The sequence below is a fragment of the Channa argus genome, chromosome 12, assembly GCF_033026475.1.
Source record: "Channa argus isolate prfri chromosome 12, Channa argus male v1.0, whole genome shotgun sequence".
NCBI classification, from domain to species: domain Eukaryota; kingdom Metazoa; phylum Chordata; class Actinopteri; order Anabantiformes; family Channidae; genus Channa; species Channa argus.
In genome coordinates this window covers 10,072,874-10,093,066 of record NC_090208.1, presented here as the reverse complement: position 1 = coordinate 10,093,066, position 20,193 = coordinate 10,072,874, and the positions used below count along the sequence as shown (strand labels likewise).

The 20,193-nt window shown below is 37.1% G+C and overlaps 1 protein-coding gene across 1 annotated transcript; it reads left to right on the top strand.

Moving 5' to 3' along the window:
• Positions 1–4,736: 4,736 nt before the first annotated feature.
• LOC137138200 (serine/threonine-protein kinase/endoribonuclease IRE1-like) lies at positions 4,737–13,705 on the top strand. Its single transcript, XM_067525229.1, has 7 exons — positions 4,737–4,881; positions 6,282–7,746; positions 7,831–7,994; positions 8,083–8,303; positions 8,646–8,775; positions 9,978–10,075; positions 10,504–13,705. The coding sequence occupies exons 2-7, from the start codon at positions 6,315–6,317 to the stop codon at positions 10,715–10,717; spliced, it is 2,259 nt and encodes a 752-aa protein (XP_067381330.1). The 5' UTR covers positions 4,737–4,881; positions 6,282–6,314; the 3' UTR covers positions 10,718–13,705.
• Positions 13,706–20,193: the final 6,488 nt, after the last annotated feature.

The window sequence follows — 20,193 nt, the reverse complement described above, 5'->3', positions numbered from 1 at the left end:
CACCGATATATTTTTTGTTTGATCTTATTATAATTATTTGGTATTGTTCCTGTTGACTTGTCGCATTTGTTTGTTTGTTGCTTTTTGCAAATAAAAATGGCGATAATTCCTACACGATTCATCCAATATTTCGACCAAACCCCTAAAGGATGAGTTCACAGTTTTTCCAAGTCTGATGGTGAAATGAACACTAACAGTCCTACTGTCCTTAGAAGCCTTTAAAAGTTTCCTTCCAAAGATGCTCACCATATATTATTTCCAGATTCAGGGAAAGGCTTGATCAGATCTAACGGCTCTGAACTCTGTTAGGCCTTCTTAACTCCAACTGATCGGATTGTTGATCTGTTGTTGAGGTCATTCAACAACAGCGGCACCTTAAAGTTGCAGTTACAGGGTAAATTATCCGCTTGGTTTATGTTGCTCACATAAAGTTAGGTTTACACTTCGGGGATGGAGATGTTTTTCAGTCGTCATAGCTACAGGGGCCATAGCCACCATTTTTCGCCTTGATAAATCCGTGTTTCCTCTGACATGATCCAGGTTGGGTCCAAATTTGGGTCGGTTGATTAGTTGTGATTAGTGCAAGTAAAAATCTGCAATTGATTAGTTAAACATTTTACCTGATTCCTCTGTTAGGCCTTCTTGTGTGTGATGGCGTAAAGCTGTATTTCAATAAATGACAGTCACAGCTGTTAATAAGAAAAGACAATCATTTAATGACTTCATATGATACACGACATAATTTGTTACATAGCATTTCAATTCCAATTCTAATTAATTAGTTTCATTATTTTAAAATGTAATGGGCCGAGAAACTGTTATCGGGTTGGTATGTGTGGGACAAATATTAGGATTATGAGTTTATGTTAGAGATAATAAGTAATTTACTGATGCAGAGATGGTCCAGATGATGCACAGTCCTCAGAAGGTGTGTGCATGTGTGATTCTGTGAATGTGAGTATGCACTGTGTATAAAGTGTTATATTATATAATTGTACATTGATATGACCATTTGGTCTCTTTAATTGTTTACCCATTTGCCAGTCAGTCTATCTTTGTCACATCGTTTTTTTAATGCAAATGAAACATTTGAATTCGAATCTAACTTGGCAGCAGAAGCAAAGTTGAGATATATTCAATATACGAGAGAGTGAGTACTCAGACACAGAAGTCCTCACACAGGAGACGGACAGAAAGCAAGCCCAGGAAGACATACTCACAAGGTTGGTGTACTTAATTCTTCTTAATTGTGTCATCTTATTAAATCCACAGTGTCTGGAGGTTTAAAATCAACAAACAGAAAGAGTTGATGAGCTTGGAGACTTATAGCAGAGACTTTAAAGGGACAACTCCACTGATATATTAAGTACTTAGACTGGAGGAGTGTACGTTAAAATCTGAAATAATCAAGCCAAGTTTATGGTTGTGTATTCCAAAACTTAAATTATATTTACATTTAAATGTCATGTCTTCGTTTTGTTTCCAGACATGTCAGTGAACCGTTTCACCTCCTCCAATGACTCCAATCCATATCTTCAAACTTTTAAGTTGTACTGCTTCAACTACAAGCCAGGTTGCCTAGTTTTCACCGCATACACCATCACCAACCTCCTGCTCCTCCTCCCGCTCTGTATCTTCATCCTCTACCATGGTCTCCAACGATGGCGGCATCAGGCTTCCTCTTCCGCAGCACCGACAACGAGTCACTCGGACAGCTTCACTTACCACTTGGTCACTGTTCAGCTAATGAATATCTTTGGCAGTGTCCTTGGTTGCTGTGGTATCTACAAGGATGATTTCCCAATGTTAATAGTGTGGTTCTATCTATTCTGCTTTAATTGGTGTGGAGAGATGTTCTTTCACCTTCTGACCTGTTTGGAGCACTACTTAGCTGTTATTTATCCAATCACCTACCTGAGCCTAAAAAAAGAGAGAGGGATCAGAATCCGAAACATCAGCATCGGCTGCATTTGGCTGCTTTGCACCGTATCAACAATTTTGACTATTACAGAAAACATCTACCTAATTTGGGATTTATGCTTCATGGTTGTTGCTATAATCATCATCTCTTTCCTTTGCCTTTCTGTTCTCTGCGTTCTGATTCGTCCCCGCCCAGGGGAACAGAGCAGGGGCCGAGAGCGGGTTGACCAATCAAAGAAGAGGGCTTTTTTCACCATCCTGGCCATACTGGGAGTGCTGTGGTTGAGGGTTATTTGGAATGTGGTCGCAAGTGTCCAAACTTTAACGCTCGGATTCATTAATGGGTGTGTGTTGTCCATGTGTGTCATCTGGATAAATCTCCCCAGCAGTCTGGTGTTACCCCTGCTGTTTCTGCAGAGAGCAGGAACATTAGCTACTTGTACGAACAACATCAAAGGATTAAAGGAATAGATTTGCATAAAAGAAATGATTTTATTTCATAAAACACAAATACTAAATTTTGGTTAGTAGGAAGTAACTACACATTTACATTACAAGATGCTAGATTAGCAAACTTCTGCCATAATTAATCATGTTTGTCATTTGCCATACCTCCAAGACACAATTTAATCATATTCCTGTCCTATTCATTTGTACTGTTTGACATGTTAGCACACATATTAAGGTGACCTGTGGTGTCGGTAGCTATAGTGATGGAAGCAGCAGTCACTATAGTGGCAAGTTAACACACAAGTTAACATTTGATTTTTGTGTATTACATTGAAAAAGAAGATGAGAAGAAAAATTAGACGACTAACATTTTCTTTTCACAAAGCTGCTTGTGTTAGGAAGCGAGTTAGGATGTTAAAGTTGATGCAAACACCATATTTAAAATGACTAGAAGACTAGAAGATACATGTTTTCTATTGTCCATCTTTCAAAAGTATGTGATTATGTGTAAATATGTATCAAGTAAAATTTCACGATTGTTTGTACGAAGTTTTTGTTTTCAACTTCAATCACCTTTTTGCAATCACCAAAATAACAGAACCTTACGGAAACACTTACAGTACACAATTAACCCCTTTATGCTAAAAATGGCTGAATGGGCAGGGCTTGATTTTCTTGTTGTACTGTATAAAATGGGGATACATTGCACTATCAAGTGCTACATATCATTTTTTTTCAGCAGAACTCCCACTTTTAAGATATGTTACTTATTTAACTCTATTATGCCGTTTAATAGAAGAAGCAGTGTGTAAACCACTTTTGTTTAACAGTTTTATTAGAACAAAAATGAAGTAAAACATCCAAGAAATTTGAACTCAGGAAAATTATCAGATATGTCTCTGGTGTCAGGTTCAAGTCTGTGTAAAAATTTGCTGTATACATTTTTAGTTCTGTTCCCTCTATTCAAATCAATCTTCTCAAATTAACATGTAGACCGCTGTGGTGACTCCTTAAGGGACAAGCTGAAAGCCATTGACTTATGACTGTAATATTTGAAAATTAACACGGAATGCGATAGTTTACCGTATTTTTTTGATATCACAAATGATCACGAATCTACAGCGGTATAAAGAGGGCTATTATTAGTATTAGTATGTTATAAGTATTTTTATACACAGAACATATATAATATTTTATATACTATATAATAACGATAATAACAAATGTTATTATTTTTAAAGACTGTTACTAATGAGGCCATATTATGTTTTTTGTGACTTAGTGTAAAACATTTCTGTAAAGTTGGGTGTCAATACCATGTATAGTCACTTGAGGTAACAAGTTTGATGCAAATGAAATGCCCAGCCTAGACTGCTCTTTAGCTGGAGCCATATCATTTTTTTACATGACTGACAGTGTAACATACAACCACAGGACGTCCATTGTGGATGGCCAGACCTTTTGAGTACAGCAACAGGATGACTGGGGCAAACTGGCCAATCAGAACAGGCTCAGGAGAAGGTAGACGCTAGAGACACAGGATCTAAGAAAAAATGATTCACTGAATTGAGTTGTTGCATAAAGAGCCATTATAAGATAAAGAACCATTTAATATAATTGAAAATCATACAACTTTAGATGATGGTCTGAAACTTCACAGTGAAAGCTTTACAGAGCAATGACAGTATGTCCTCCATATGTGCACAACCCATATTTTTAAAAATTGGGCAGGAAGTGGTTTTAAGTGATGACAAGGCCAAAATGAACAACTGCCGTCAATCACAAAAAGTGATAAAAGTATAGATAAAACTTTTTCTGATGCTCTTTACTTTTTCTACACTTTAAAGTACAGAAGCCTGTTTTTTGATATGGTTCAGGGTTTAGTTGATCATTCCGGGGAAATTAAACACAGGCGTTGGACTTCTGAGATAACTTAACATGATCTTTTTACTTACAAAACCTTTGTAAAATAAAAAAAAAAGGTTCTGATTGAGGTCAAGAGCAGTAAATGAATTTTGTAGAGGACGTGATTTCTGAGATGAGATTAAAGCTCCAATATGTAACTTTTGAAAGTCAAGCATGAGACCATCCACCCATTTCTCCATCTCTCTTTAGTTAGCAGTCCTTCTCAAAGTAAATGAAACTACCAGTAAATCAGAGAAGAGGGGTCTTCACTGACTGGTTAGAGTGAGTGCCATTCAAAAACCTTCCGTGGGATATCTATGCATTGGTGTCTGCCTGTTACGTAAATTAGTCAGAGGCGTAGTCTAGTACTTAAAATACCAACATCACCAACATCTTATAGAAAATAGGTTTTTTATATCATGTGCTGTACTGTAACTTTAAGCAAGAGGTGGAGTTTGGGAAGCAGGAAGAAGAAATTACTTTTTGTTCGGTGCCTGTTTCCTCAACCACAAAGTCTAGAATAGCTTTTTTTTAATTAAAAAGTTACTAACAGTTAGTTGTTGTTTTACAGGAATCGTCTGTTAGCAACTTAAGACATATCGGCAGGTAAGTTGGTGGAAAGTATCACTTGTTTTGGCTTGTTTAACAATGTCTTAAAAGTTATGCTTATTGAGACTCGTCCCCTGGTTTGTCGTCTGCATGTCAGTGTGTGTGTGTGTGAAGAGTTCAGACCTGCCCTCTGTTAGACATAGACAAAGATAGGACAATACCTGCACCAGAATAGAGATCATGCATTGTAAACTTAGAAGATATACTTGGTTTTTGTATTGTCATAGGTTATAGTTATGACACTTTGAATTTGGTGCCTTGGCATTGATACAAAGCAGGAAGTTCAGATGGTTTAACGTTGCTCCCTGCTTTATATGGCTAAACGTCATACTGATGAAATGTTGCTCATAGTATTGAGGAAGGTGTTCTTAGCTGTGTTTTTCTCATTTGTTTTTTTCAAATTAAAATCGTAAACATCATTGCACAGACTTATGATGTTGTAAGTGGCTTCTTCAACATTTACATTTACATTAGATCATTTAGCAGATGCTTTTATTCAAAGCGATTTACAAGTGAAGTACAAGGCAGCAAAAATCTAAGTCAATGAGAAAACATCAAAGCAAAGTCCCATCAGAAATGTGTTCACATTTCACAAGATGCAAGTGTGAGAAAGAGCAGAAAAGAAGTTGTTTTTTGTTTTTATAGAGATTTAAGTGCATAGGAATATGCAGAAGAGTTCTATTTTCAGCAGTTTTTTTGAATATTGGGAGTGAGAATGCTGAGTGTGCAGAGTTTGGTAGCTCTTTCCACCATCGTGGGATCATTGCGCTAAAACGTTTTGCTTGGTGTCTTCTGTGTGGTGCTGGGACCACCAGATGTCGTTTGTTAGCAGACCGCAGTGGGCGGGAAGGATTGTAGACTTGAATGAGGGAGTTGAAGTCAGTGGGAGCTGTGGAGTTAACCACTAATCTTTCCACTAGAACATTAAAAAGGTTAGAGTAAATAGGTAATATTTCAGTGGGTACTTGGGTTTATGCACTTAAATGTTGCATCAAAAGCTAAAAACTATTAAATGTGTTTTGATGGCCTTACATAGAACTAGTATGGTTTACAACATACCCATGTTACACACATACAAGAAAAACATTATTGAAACTGATACCAAGGAAAGCTTAATTACAGTCTTTGAATATATCTTTTTTATTTTCATTACATGACAGGCATATGTACTAGCATACCATTAACATCCTTATAACACCTTATAATTCAACATATTTCGCTGTCTTCATTGTAAATTAAATAAAACATTTGAAAACACATGAAAGAAAAAATTGAAGGTAAATAATAGAGTCAAACTCGTCAGTGGGGCCCATATAATGACTCACCTGTGGTCAGTTTTAGAACAGTTCTGATCATTGAATGTTTAACAGCACCCTCATGCTTATGCCTTTCCACAGATGCCCTGAAGAACCCATTAAAAATCACTCCAAATGCCTGCCGTCAAGGACCGAGAGGATCTCGGTAAAGAGCTGCCGTCTGCTGATGCATGCGTAACAGTGTTACCTCTAACTCTTCCTGAACAGTCCAAAGTAGGAGCAAATGAGCAATTATGCTCCAGAAAGAGATATTTTGTGGACATGGAAGTTGCCATGCAAAAAAAAACCCCTGAAGAAGTCTTCAAAACATTTGAAATGCTGCAGGAAGATCCTCACACCCACCTGACCACGATTGAAACACTTTTTAATGTAACTGTGCCACATGCAGAAAAGTACCAACTGGAGAGCATCAAATGGTTAAAGGACCCTGGAAATCTAAACTCTTACATTGCAAGTGTAACTTCTCGCTTGTCAAATATTCCCGAGGAACATGTCAATTCAGCAATTGTTACATTAAATGCAGTTTTCTGTACGATGGAAGAAATACCACAGGACCAAGCACTAAGTATTTCCCTCCAACTACTGGGACAAGTTGGCTCAGAGAGACCCGATGTACAAGAAAGTCTTCTGACAGCACTATATCTGCTAACACAGAAAGCAAAGGGATGGGACCACAGCTGGATTGAAAATGTATGCAAAACAATAGCTCCACTTGTGCAAGAAAAATACTGCAATAACGTTAGAGTCTACACTTACGGTGTCTTTGCAAACTTGCTTTCAGCTGAACATGCTGTTGACATCTTTACATCACATGGGATAAATTCCGTGCCGGAAGCCATATTAATATCTGCAGATATGACAATGAATGACAAGCTGAAAGAGGTGCTCAGATACCTGAAAAAAAATTTCAGCAACCTAACCCTGGAATGTGAAGATGGTTCAGCCTTAAGTAGATCTGAGAAAAGGACGGACGAGGGTCCAAATGAGCCAGCAGCTATTCCTACTGTACAATCCATTCAAACTACTCAACCGAGTACAGTGAAAAACCAACGAAAATGGTTACAAACCAGCAAGAGGTGGAGAGAAAAAATAAAGGAGCTTGATAGTGCTGATGAAAGAAAAATTGCCAGGGTTGGCAACTTGAGGTATGTAAATGATATAAAGTTCCGCATCGCAAAGGGAAGTGATGGTACTGAAGTCTTCTTGGGGCTCAGAGATGATGGCACTGAAGTTGCAATTAAGAAAATGCCTAAAAATAACTACCAAGAGCTGAAGAATGAAGAAGGATTCCTACGACTTCCAGAGCTTGATCATCAGTTCATTGTACGTTACCTTGACTTTGCAGAGGATGAAAACTTTGGATATCTTGCTCTTCAACTCTGTGAATACACCCTGGAAGAATACATTGAAGAATACTATACAAATGACGGAGTCCCTGTAAGGAAGCATGAACTTGTCGCTCAGGTCCTCCACAGTTTGAGTGTGCTTCACTGTCAAGAGTCCCCAATTCTCCATCGGGACCTCAAACCACAGAATGTGCTGATTGGTAAGACAAGTAAAATAAACATTTAGACACATGTGCTCTTTATTGCATGTTCTTGTTGCCTGAATCAGTGATTTATTTTTGCAGATGTCACTGGAAGGGCAAGGTTAGCTGATTTTGGCATAAGCAGACGATTGCTCAAAGACCAAACAACCTATCGCACAGGCAGTGCAGGAACAAAATGCTGGATGGCCAAGGAGACTTTAGGAGGAAAGAACATCATAAGATACAAGTGGAGCACTGATATACAGGTCAGTTTTTTTTCCATATAAACTATCTATATCTATATAAATTTACTGTAGGTGAACAATCAATTAAAGTTCTTTGTTAACTTTTAAGGTGGCTGGGATGCTGATTTATTATATCCTTTCTGGAGGACACCATCCATTTGGCAACCAACCTTTGTGTGAGGGCAACATTTACAAAGGGACCTACACAATAGACCATATTACAGATGTGGTGGCTAAGGACCTCATTGAGTGGATGATCAACGAAGAACCAACAATGAGACCTTCAGTGAAACAATGCTTGAGTCATCCCTTTTTCTGGGATGCTGAAAGGTAGAATAACTTTAATCAAAGCAGATTATTCAAACTTCATTAATTTAGCTGAATATTTGCAAGAATATTATTTACCAGGATCACTATCTTTTGCTTTTAATACAGCTCAGAATTATGTGTATTCTTTAGGGTTGGGTCGGACAATGACCAGCATTTTTTGGATTAATTCAATGCTACTAAATAGTCTTGTATAAGCCAACCAAGGGGGTTAGTTTAGTTATTTGTAGACAACTAAAAAAACTAGTAAAAATTGGACTAATACGTGAGACAATGAAAAGATATACATGAGGGCAGGTTTCTTTTTTTCTGGCTATATGTTTACATTTATTTCTCTTTTTGCAGGAGATTAGAATACTTGAGAAAGATTGCAAACAGGAAGGAAGTGGCAAAATATAAAGAAGCCAACCCGGAATTAATTTCTTCAATGGAAAATTATGCTGAAGATGGGTCCTTTAAAGAGTGGAAAAAAAAGGTGACTAAAAGATTAATTTTTTTTTAAACTGCTACCCTCCAACCAGTATACAACATATAGCCGGTTTACCCACTGGGTCTATGTTATTACTTTAGATTACAATGAGTCATTTAGCAGATGCTTTTATCCAAAATAACTTAGAAGTAGGTAAAATAATATCAAATTTTAAAGAGATATTATAAAAAACTTTTAAATTAATTTTAAAAAGGTGTGTGATAAAAATCATATGTGTATTATTATTAATAGAAGTCATTAATAGAAGTTATGATTAAAGTTGTGAACATAGGTATTGTGATAGGTATTGTGAAACCTGAGTCAGACTGACTGAGAGAATGAAAATTGGAAAAGAGGATGCTTTCCACGAAGACATAGAGATACTTCGTATTGGTGGGAGTCACGGTCATCCCTGAGTGTGTCAATGAGAGAGACTCAGGTGGAACTGTGAGGTTACAGGGAGCTGAGGTGAAGAAGGTGCTGGACTTTAAGTGCTTGGGTGGTTGGTGGTTCAGAGCAACAGAGGGTGTGGAAAAGAGGTGAACAGGCGAGTGCAGGCAGGTTGGAACGGGTGGAGAAAAGTGTCAGGTGTGTTGTGTGATAAAAGAGTATCAGCGAGAATGAAAGGAAAGGTGTTCAAGACGGTGGGGAGACCAGAGATGTAGTCGGCTTAGAGACAGTGGCACTGAAGAAAAGACAGGAGGCAGAGCTGGAGGTAGCAGAGCTTAAGATGTTGAAGTTCTCTTTGGGAGTGACGAGGATGGACAGGATCAGGAATGAGGACATCAGAGGGACAGCTCATGTTAGATGTTTTGGAGATAAAGTCAGAGAGGCCAGATTGAGGTGGTTTGGACATGTTCAGAGAAGAAATTGTGAATATATTCGTAGAAGGATCCTGAGGTTGGAGCTGCCAGGCAGGAGGTCTACAGGAAGACCAAAGAGGAGATTTATGGATGTAGTGAGGGAGGACATGAAGTTAGTTGGTGTGAATGAAGAGGATGCAGAGGATAGAGTTAGATGGAGACAGATGATTCGCTGTGGCTACACCTGAAAGGGAACAGCTGAAAGGAAAAGAATAAGTTTGTTTGTTTCTTTTGTCACCTTCAAGTTAATCCAGATAAAATTGTGGTTTTCTTTGTTTTTCATAGAAGTGTACTAACCACCTCTGTAAGTACTGAATAATTCTAAAACATTTGCCATCTATATAGCTTCCACAAGAGTTGGTCAAGGACATGGAAGGCAAAAAGCATTACTCTGAAAACACGTTTGGATTATTGCGCTTCTTACGAAACGCCTGGGAGCACAAGTAAGTTAAAAATTATAAATGTATATTTTGCACTTGCTCTCTCGCTATGACTGTAGTGGGAGGAATGAAATTTAAGTTGAAACCCTACTTGTTTCTTGGGAAAAAACACAGATTATTTTATTGAATTGCAACTTTTAACCTTAATAACTAAAAACTAAATTCCATTCACATTTTTGAACCAAAGCTACAGGCAGACATAGCAAACGTGAGAAACTAAGTCTCAGCTACAGACATTTGGATAAGACTCTGGAACATTGTTTTTGGCTGGGTTGTCTTGGTTGAACACTACACCAAATTAAAAAAAAAAAAACAAACAGATATGCAACTGATAAGGGATTACAGATAGAAAGTCAATTGTATGGGTACAACTAGCACACCTAAGGTGGCTGTCATTAATTCTTTACTGTAATTTTTTTTATTGTTTACAGGGTTGAGGAAATGACCAAAGTTGATGTGATGTTGATATTTCCTGATCTCTTTGAATGTGTTTATGCATTTGCCAAAAGCCAAAAGTGGAATTCAGAACCACCCGTGAAAGAGATGTTCACCAGAGCAGGAATGCCAAACACAAACCTACAGAAACATCTCAACACTCCAGTTCAAGAATCTCAACACGATTTTACTCAGCCAACACCAAAATAGCTCATCACAGCATTTTCAATTCAGAAAAGCGTTTAAATAAGCCCTGCCACATTATTGATTAAACCTACAAAAAATAATTATAAAAAAAAAAAACAACAACAACTGGTCAAAACAAAAAACAAAAAAAAACTGAATAATAATTTAGCCACAAAAATAATCATCAAGCGGTTCATCAGTTGACTCTGATTCTACTGATTTATTCAAATTTGCTGGTAATTTGCAGCAACCTGTTCCTTCCTGTAAAATGTTAGGTTATTGTATATTTAATGTTGAACAAAATACCTAGAGTAGCTATAGGCAACCCTTCACATTACAGTGTTCAGTTTTCAGTCCGCACACATGACTAAGCAGAACTCGGTTTACAGATTCAATTTTGCATGTTTGAGTCGATGTCACACGTACCTTTGCACATAAGCACAGAGAGACAGATATAAAGAGAACCTTTGGCAAGGTGTACAGCCAGTAAAGGTTGGTAGGTTTTTTCGTTCCCATTTGTTCTTTCAAGAAGGCAAATCTCGTTTCCACATTTCCATGTACCAATGCAGGACAGCCACTGTCCAGCTGAGACGGACATTCTGCATGTGATGGAGAGTAACTTTTTAACTGTGCAGCCCCAATGCTTCACATTAAACAAAGAGCTGGTTAATTATCGGTTATATTTTATGTTATTACTGTGCCCAAGTTTTAGTTTGGGATGCCAGGTTCACAAATGCTCCACCGTTGCTTTGTTTATCATCAGACAGGATTCAAATGACCTGTAACTAAAAGTAGCTCGCATTCAAATCGATTTGTGTCATGCAGTAACACCTGCTCTGTCAGTCATTCTGTCTGAGACCTCAGGTTTAGACTGACTGAGGACATTTTTAGAATGGGACGAGATTTTGTTGCAGAGATTTTCACATCTCCTGTCAAAAAGCTGTTAGAGGGCTGTGACTCGGTTTAGAGCAAGCATTGGATTCAATTTCAACAAAAGTCGACGTTGGAGTTAGTACAACAGTTATAGTTAGTAGTGTTGTGTCTATACTTAGTACGATTCACCTAATTTCAGCCATGAGGGTGAAAAAAATAAGTCTGGTGCTGATATAAGTTCTAAGGAATTTCACCTGTTTTACAAATGGAATCTAGTTTTACCCGTTTCACAAATGGAAACTTTTTTAACCCAATTTCAGAAAGTTTTACAACAAAACAAACTGGAAAAATGTTCTTTTCAGATGGAAAAGCTTTTTTATCAAACAATTTTACAATTGAGAAAAATAAAATTAAGTTATCATTAGCATTGCAAAAACAAAATAAAAAATGACACCTGTCCAAACTTTTTTTGCACTTCCAATACCAAAGAGTTGCTCATACTGTTAAGTTATATCAAGTTTACGCAGAAAGTAGAGTGTGTAGAGTCTTGCTTGAAACTCACATTTGAGTCTCATGTTTTGTTCGCAAAAGTCAAAACGCACTAGATATGAGAACACTACTATTAAAACATATAAGCAGTGTTGCCGGCAGGTATAATACATTTTAAAACATTTAACCCTGTAAAAATACTGTTGACTATATTTAGTAGTAGCATTAATGTGAATGCTAGCTTATTTGTTTAAACTGTGTTTATTAATACTTAAATACTTAATATTTAAATACTTTGGTCTGGTGTTTTACATGCGTAGACCCAAAACAATTTACTTAAATAAGCTCCGTTTAAGAATTACTATCATCATCAGCCGTGACACTGCAGGTTGCCATTTACATTGCTTAACATAATTATTCCTGTTCAGTGAATAGACTTATCTGAGGTCACTGTCATTCTTTTGTCAACTCAAGTGTACACCTTTACATCAGTAGTGTAGAAGTAAAACTGTAAAGGCATTCAATTACATCAGTCAGCCTCAACATTAACACTGGTGGTCTAAATAAAGTAATGGAGGACAAGGGTCAGCACGAAGACTGCAGCTACACAGCCCCATACACAGCAAAATGAAATACAAGGTGTGCTTTAACGTGGTAGAAGTACACAAACGCCTTCAAATCTTTTACTCAAGTAAAAGTACTAAGCAGATTATCTTTTTTTTTACTTAAAGTACAAAAGTAAAAGTGTCACTAGGAATGTGTTTTAACAATTTTTAACAATGTATTTCAAAGAATAGTATGGTAATTATGGCAAAATGTACATTATTTAATAAGAAATAAGGGCCTAGCATCATTGTTCGTAACAGTGGAGCTGACTTTAACCACTTTATGTGCTAACAGGTGGTTAACCTATAAAATACCTCAGCATTGATGAGTTTATAATATTTTTATATACTTTATATGATATTTGTATTTTTTTAAACCCATATCATATTCTTATATCAAAATCACCAGATAGTATTAAAGTTGTGGCTGTGTATATGCCTAAAGAACTTTATTTAACACCATTAAGTAGTAAAAGTGTCTTACAATAGCATCTTTTTAAGAATTGTTTGTTTCTCTGATTAGACAGAAGCAGCAGTTTAAGTATAAAGTAATAAATGCTACAATAAAATAATGATACTATATTCAAATAAATAGACATCAGACTTGTTAATTGATGTTAGTTTCAGTTTTTATTATGTGCAGTCCTGTGTGGGATATGTTCACAAAATTCCATTTTTTCTATGTAAATTTGTTTACATGCAATCAGAAAATATATTATTATACTTTCCATTTACTCTTTCACTGTAATTGTTTTGTAATTAGGGGATTCCAGTCAGTCTGTCCAAGTGTTCTAATAAGCAAATAAAATCGATTTGAATTTGAGTTTATCTTACAACATAATCGTGAGTACATAATACAGTGCTTTGAAAAGTATCAATACCCCTTGAAAATGTCCACATTTTGTCATGTTACAACCACAAATGTGAATATATTTTATTGGGATTTGATGTGATGGACCAACACAAAGTGGTAGATAATTGTGTAATGAATGGAAAATGATAAATGGTTTTTAACATTGTTTTACAAATAAATATCTGAAAATTGTGGCGTGCATTTGTATTCAGATCCCCTGAGTCAATACTATGTAAAACCACCTTTTGCTGCAATTATAGCTGCAAGTCTTTTGGGGTTTGTCTCTTCCAGCTTTGCAGTACTAGAGAGTAAAATTTTGCAAAATCAAGCTCGGTCAGATTGGATGGAGAGCATCTTTGAACAGCAATTCTCAAGTCTTGCCAAAAGATTCTCGTTTGGATTTAGGTCTGGACTTTGACCAGGCCATTCTAACACACAAAAATGCTTTGATCTAGAACATTCCATTGTAGCATTGTAGCCTGTATGTTTAGGGTTGTTATCCTGTTGGAAGGCGGACCTCCTCCCCAGTCTCCCCAAGCCTTTTGCAGACTCTAACATGGTGCATTCAGGGTGATGTGCAGTGTTAGGTTTCAGCCACATTTTTAATTTAGGCCGAAAAGTTCAATTTTGGTCTCATCAGACCAGAGCACCTTCCTCCACATGTCTGCTGTGTCCCCCACATGGCATGTGTACCAATTTGTGTTTTTCAAGAGTTTGGTTTCTGGTCTAATATACAGTATCATACAGTCAGTATTGTAAAACTTGTGTCTTACATCAGAAGCAATCATTTTCAAACTGGATCTAAATTAGTTGTTATGACAGGGGTCGGGGATTAGTTTGATGTGAATTAGTAGTTGGCTGTTTTCACTATTTGTGGTCTTATCTGTTTAGTTGATTATGAAATGTTAGGAGACTGGTATAAATAGTGGAACAAAACCCATTTGATAAATTCCCTTTTGAAATAATTCTAAAAAATGCATTTGAGAAAAAAAAATGGTTTCTTGGGTTATTTGACAACTTGCTTGCAACAACTATGCAGCTATGTACTCTGTTTTACTAAGCTGCAGTCACAGTTGTCATTAAAACAACACAGCCATGATTATGCAAATAGTGAACACTCAAAGACTGTCTCTGATTTGGATAAACACCAGACTTTGTCAACAACATTTGAATTTTGTTCATTATAATAGGCTGATATAATAACCTGGTGGTAGAGTGGTAGAGCATAGGGTTAGGATGCAGAAGGCAGCGGGTTTCCAATCCCACCCCACCCAGCCACCAAGGGCAAACCTGGTGCCGGTCCCCAGCCCGGATAAAATGGGAGGGCTGCATCATGAAGGGCATCTGGCGTAAAAACACATGTCAAATCAATGTGCGGAACATGTTCCACTGTGGCGACCCCTGAAGAGACAAGCTGAAAGCTGATAAAATATGCTACTATTGGATTGATGCATAATTAGTAGATGTATGAAGTGATTACATTTAAAGTGGGTTATCATCCTCTGGTTGGGAAAGAACGACTCACAATGCTCACTAAAATAACTTGAAACACACACATATATAATAATGAATACAAATTTACTGACAATCAACTAAAGAAAATCAGACATTTAAAAAAACAATGAATGAAACTGGCCTGGACAGAAATGATCGTATCCTTAATGTAATAAGTGGTTACACAATCATTTGAGGCAGCTACTGCAATCAAGCAATTTCTGGAACTCTCAGTGAGACTTCTTCACCTGTCAACAGGTATTGTAGTAACTGAAGTTATGGTATTTGTATTATGTCAGTCGCTTATTATCATGACACGATAAAATAAACTGCAATTGGGTTGATAAATCAAGTTTTGGAAATATGTTAGAAATATTTAGAGAATCATTTTTTAAGGGCATCTGTTTAAAATAAGTTTATTTCAGTTTCTCAAGCTGAACAGAAATATGTTCAGGCTGCCAGGATAAGAAGTAAAGATAACATTTTTTTCTATGCAATTTTTACTTGAATGTTTACTGTGTACTGTCACACTGGATGTATAATTGTATTTGATTTTTTTATTTATGTTTTTTTATTATTTGTCTGCTGGTGATTCATTTGCCTGTCTGTCATTGTCAAATTGTTATTTTATGCAAATAAAACATATTTAAATGTAACTTGCTGGTGGCAGCACGGGGCTGCAACACTGTATGAAAACAGTATTTGTGGATCAAATGCTCAAGATTCCAGTGTGGGAAGTCGCAGGGAACAGACTCGAAAACATATGATTACTGATAAGGTTGGTTTTCTTATTACTTTTTCATTTGACCATCATCTTCTTAAACCTAATATAGCTGTGGATGACTGAACGGCTCAGAAAACAAATCTATCTTATTGTTATATTACTTGCATAGTTGATATTGTATACACATGATGAATACAGCAGCTACGTATTTAGGAGTGGTCTCCTCATATTTAAGTGATCAGGCTGAGGACAATTTTCAAAAGAAGGCAAGCAATTATGAAAATGGGACATGGAATTTGAAAGTTCAGAGTAATAAATAGGCAGAGGATGTATCAAAGCTACTGTAGACACTTGAGTTACTTTGTGGTAGATTTTATTGAAGAGCAAAACTAAATCTCAGAAATAGGCCTTTTATTCTAATGTTTTTTTTAAATACACTTATTCATGACAAACTTCTCATTGTTCATTACCTTAAAATGTGAAGGACATTATGCTTAAAACAGCATGTCTTGACATTTTAAGCCAGGTTGGGCCTAAAGAACAAGGTGCAAACTCAGCATTTATACAGAGCAACTCTAAAACATTTGGCATACATGTTGGCAAATGGTGATTTTACAGATTCATTCATTTATGTCTACACATAACGCATAACTAACTTTTTTGTACTAACTTACAAACATTTCTAAATCCACGTAGAAGGATGTAGTGTTTATACATTTGTTTCTTTTGGTTGATATTTAAATTATCTTCCAGAAATGTCGTTAAACTCTTCTGTGTTGCCATGTGACTTCAACCTTTGTTGGCTACATTGCACCTTTATCAGCTCAAACTTCATAATCTTCACCTCTTTCACCATCATCAACATCCTCCTCCTCCTCCCTCTCTACGTCGTCATCCTCCACCATGGTCTCCAGCGATGGTGGCGACAGCGCTCCTCACCCAGAACAACAGCAACAAGTCACTCTGACAGCTTCACCTACCACCTGGCCATCATGGAAATAACTAATGTCTTTGGAAGCGTCCTCCATTGTTGTGGTGCCTATTGGACCAATTTCTCATTGATTAAGATGTGGTTTTATCTGTACTGTTTAACCTGGTATGGAAAGACATTTTTTCACCTTCTGACCTGTGTGGAGCACTTCATGGCTGTCGTTCATCCCATCACCTACCTGAGCCTGAGAAAACAAAGAGGGATCAGGATGAGAAACATCCTTATTGCCTTCATTTGGCTGCTTTGTATTGGATGGGCAATGTTGATTATGTTTGATTTCAGTACCTCTTTTTCAGACATCTGCCTCTTGATAATGTGTATAATCATCATGTCCTTCTGTTGCTTTTCTGTTCTCTGTGTTCTGATTCGTAAAGGCCCAGGGGAGCAGAGCAGGGACAGGGACCGATCGAAGCTCAGGGCTTTCAACACCATCTTGCTGATACTGGGAGTGCTCCTGTTTAGATGTGTGTTAAATCTGCTTTGGCTTCTGCACTCTGTGCTCTTTGACATTGAAATATGTGTGTGGATCCTCACGGAAGTGTGGGCTAATCTCCCCAGCAGTCTGGTTTTACCTCTGCTGTTTCTACACAGATTAGGAGCATTAGTGTGTGGTTACAACAGCATCAAATAAGAATAAGAAGATTGGCAAGAATTATATTACTTCATATGTTGTACAAGAAAGTGTAAATGTTTAGTTTAACAGATTCAATGATAGAGATAATGGTAAGATTCCAAAATGGCTCCATTTATTAGGTGCTTACCACTTGCCACGCATGCTGCATAATCCGGCTATAGTTGACAGAGTCTATGGGAAAATGATTAATGTCTGCTTGAGCTTTAATTAGAGGCAGAAAAAAAACAAACAAAACGACTTTTTTTTCATCAAAACACTAAATTATTTCCACAAAGTTCTCTCTAAACGACTCTGTGACGTGATTCCCAGATTTTATTCAGTTACTGTCTCTATCATTTGTTATAGCTGTTATTGAAGTGTGAGGTATTAAAATTTTGTAGATCATTATTTATTCAAGCTCTGCTTGAGAATAAAGTGGGACCCCATATAAAATACTATGTATGTATTTTTGTAGTCTGGTGGGTGAAGGAGGTCTTATCATCGCATCGCTGCAGTTTGCCCATTTGTAAGTTGTGCATTTTTAAACTTTAGGTATTCAATAAAAACAATAAGAGCTTTGAAAATTGCTTTGGAGTTATACAACCGTTCATTTCGTCAGAAATCTAGTTTATTTTTGATCATGTGACCTTTAACTGTGGCTTTAGTTAAACTCTATATTGACTATATTTGTATATTGATACATGACATTTTTTTTGACAGATTTCCAAACACATTAACATCAGTTTGACAGGGTTCACAAACCTGTCACTCAAACTAGTATCTATTTAAATCATATTGTGTCTTGTTGGCCAGAACACCTGCTCTGTGAATATCTGAGTGAAATGTTCTTTTAGCTTTGTGGGGAACTGCTTTGGTGAGTCCATAGCAGGTTCTGGCCTAATGATCGATGGACTAAAATCCTTTCAAGCCAGTCTATGGTGGGAAACATTTAGTCGAAGTTATTGAGTTATATAGAGTAGAAAGCTCCCCGTTCTGAGAACAGAGAGGCTGCAAAAAGAAAAGAAATCGCAATGATAACAATGTTTTCTATAATCCTCAGATTTATTCTTCTAGACTCCGGCAGGTTGTTGGAGTGCCCAGGACAGGTCAAAAGGTGAAGCAAAAAGCTTGAACCATAACACTAACATCAGGGCATGATTCCCACAGATAGCGTAACAACAGATGATACTTCCCGAGACATTGTTTGGCTCCATGAAGACCACGTGGTGGGTGAAGCAGTGTGGTTATTGATGCTGGAGTTGGAGTTGATGGATGAAAAGTGTGGTTAAATAGGGTAGTCACTCGAGGAGGAGTTCACTGACATGTCAAGAAGAAAAATGTGTAATTTCCAAATCTCCCTCATTTATCTGTTGTAGAATAGTGGTCTCTCTGACTTTATCCCTCTTTTTGTTTAGTTTCTTTCCCAGTTTCTGCACACAAAGCTTTTCCTTCTGTCAATATATTGTCTAACTAAATACAGTTCATTTAATTTTTGTTTTAGTGTTCAGGACTAGATAAATATAAACTGACTTGTCGGTTACGTTAGTACCCTATTTAGTAAATGGACAAACATACAGGGGTTTTATCAATTAGGAAATAATTTTTCACACAGCATGTTACACATCGGAAGACCTATATGCTTAGTTTTTAAACTGTTGTGTGATGCAAGTCATTGTATTTCAAAGAAGGAAAAACATGTGTAAACTTATGGCATATTTGTTATGGTTGCATTATTTAAAGAAAAACCTCATTGTGAAATCAAAAGAACATTCAGTATTCATAGTACTTAAAATTGGGGAATTCATTATAGGCAGATTTAAAACAATTGTCAAAAATATGTGCAACAGAATCTGAGAGATTCTGACTACAACTTGGTCATAAAACACACGTTTCCTGTCAAATGTTGAAAGTGTTCACTACCTACACACTCTGTGCCAGCTTAGAGGTACTTACCATACGAAACACAGTAAACCTTTACTGAGTGTGTGAAACAATTTGGAGATTATACGATGTCCACTATTCAAGCGTTCAAACGCTCCTCAATAAGCAGTTGATGATGATCAAAAAAATAAATAGAACACCAACCTTATTAGGTCATGTTTGCAAGCCGCCTCTGTCTCCATCTCCCCAGGTGTGTGCCTGAGTATTTGCTCTGCATGTACTGAACTGTTCTTATTTTATATTGCAGCCCCTCGCCTCCATATCCAACTTCAATTCAAATGTTTTATTTGCATAAAAAGGCTATTTAACAATGTCAGACAGGCAGGCAAATGAATAAGCAATTGATTTGTTAACAATTACACAAAAATTCCAAATGGAAAACATAACTAATATTTAAATGAAATCGGCATAAAAAATGACGGGATAAGCTAATATGTAAAAATATGTAAAATTTAGATGGAAGAGCATATGCACATTCAGTGAATACACCTGAGGCCTCAACATTGTATAGATCTGGGCTCAATGGTAGAGCATTTGCTTGGGATACAGAAGGCCGTGGGTTTGAATCCCACCCCACCGGGTGTGGCCCCACCCAGCCACCAAAGGCGACCTTGGTTCCAGTCCAGAGCCCGGATAAAAATGGGAGTGTTGTGGCAGGAAGGGCAACCGGTGTAAATACTCATACCAAATCAATGTGTGGAACATGTTCTGCTGTGACCCCGAAGGGACAAGCCGAAAGCCGCTGAATTAATCTAACATGCCTGTCTGTGGAATGTGGGAGCAAACCCACAACACACACCAGGAGAACATGCAAACTATACACAGTTGGCCTGCACCCTGGCTGGGGATCAAACCAGGGACATTCTAGAAAGCAGAAACATAACTGTTTTAAGAAGAGTCCATTCTTCTAAAAGGGC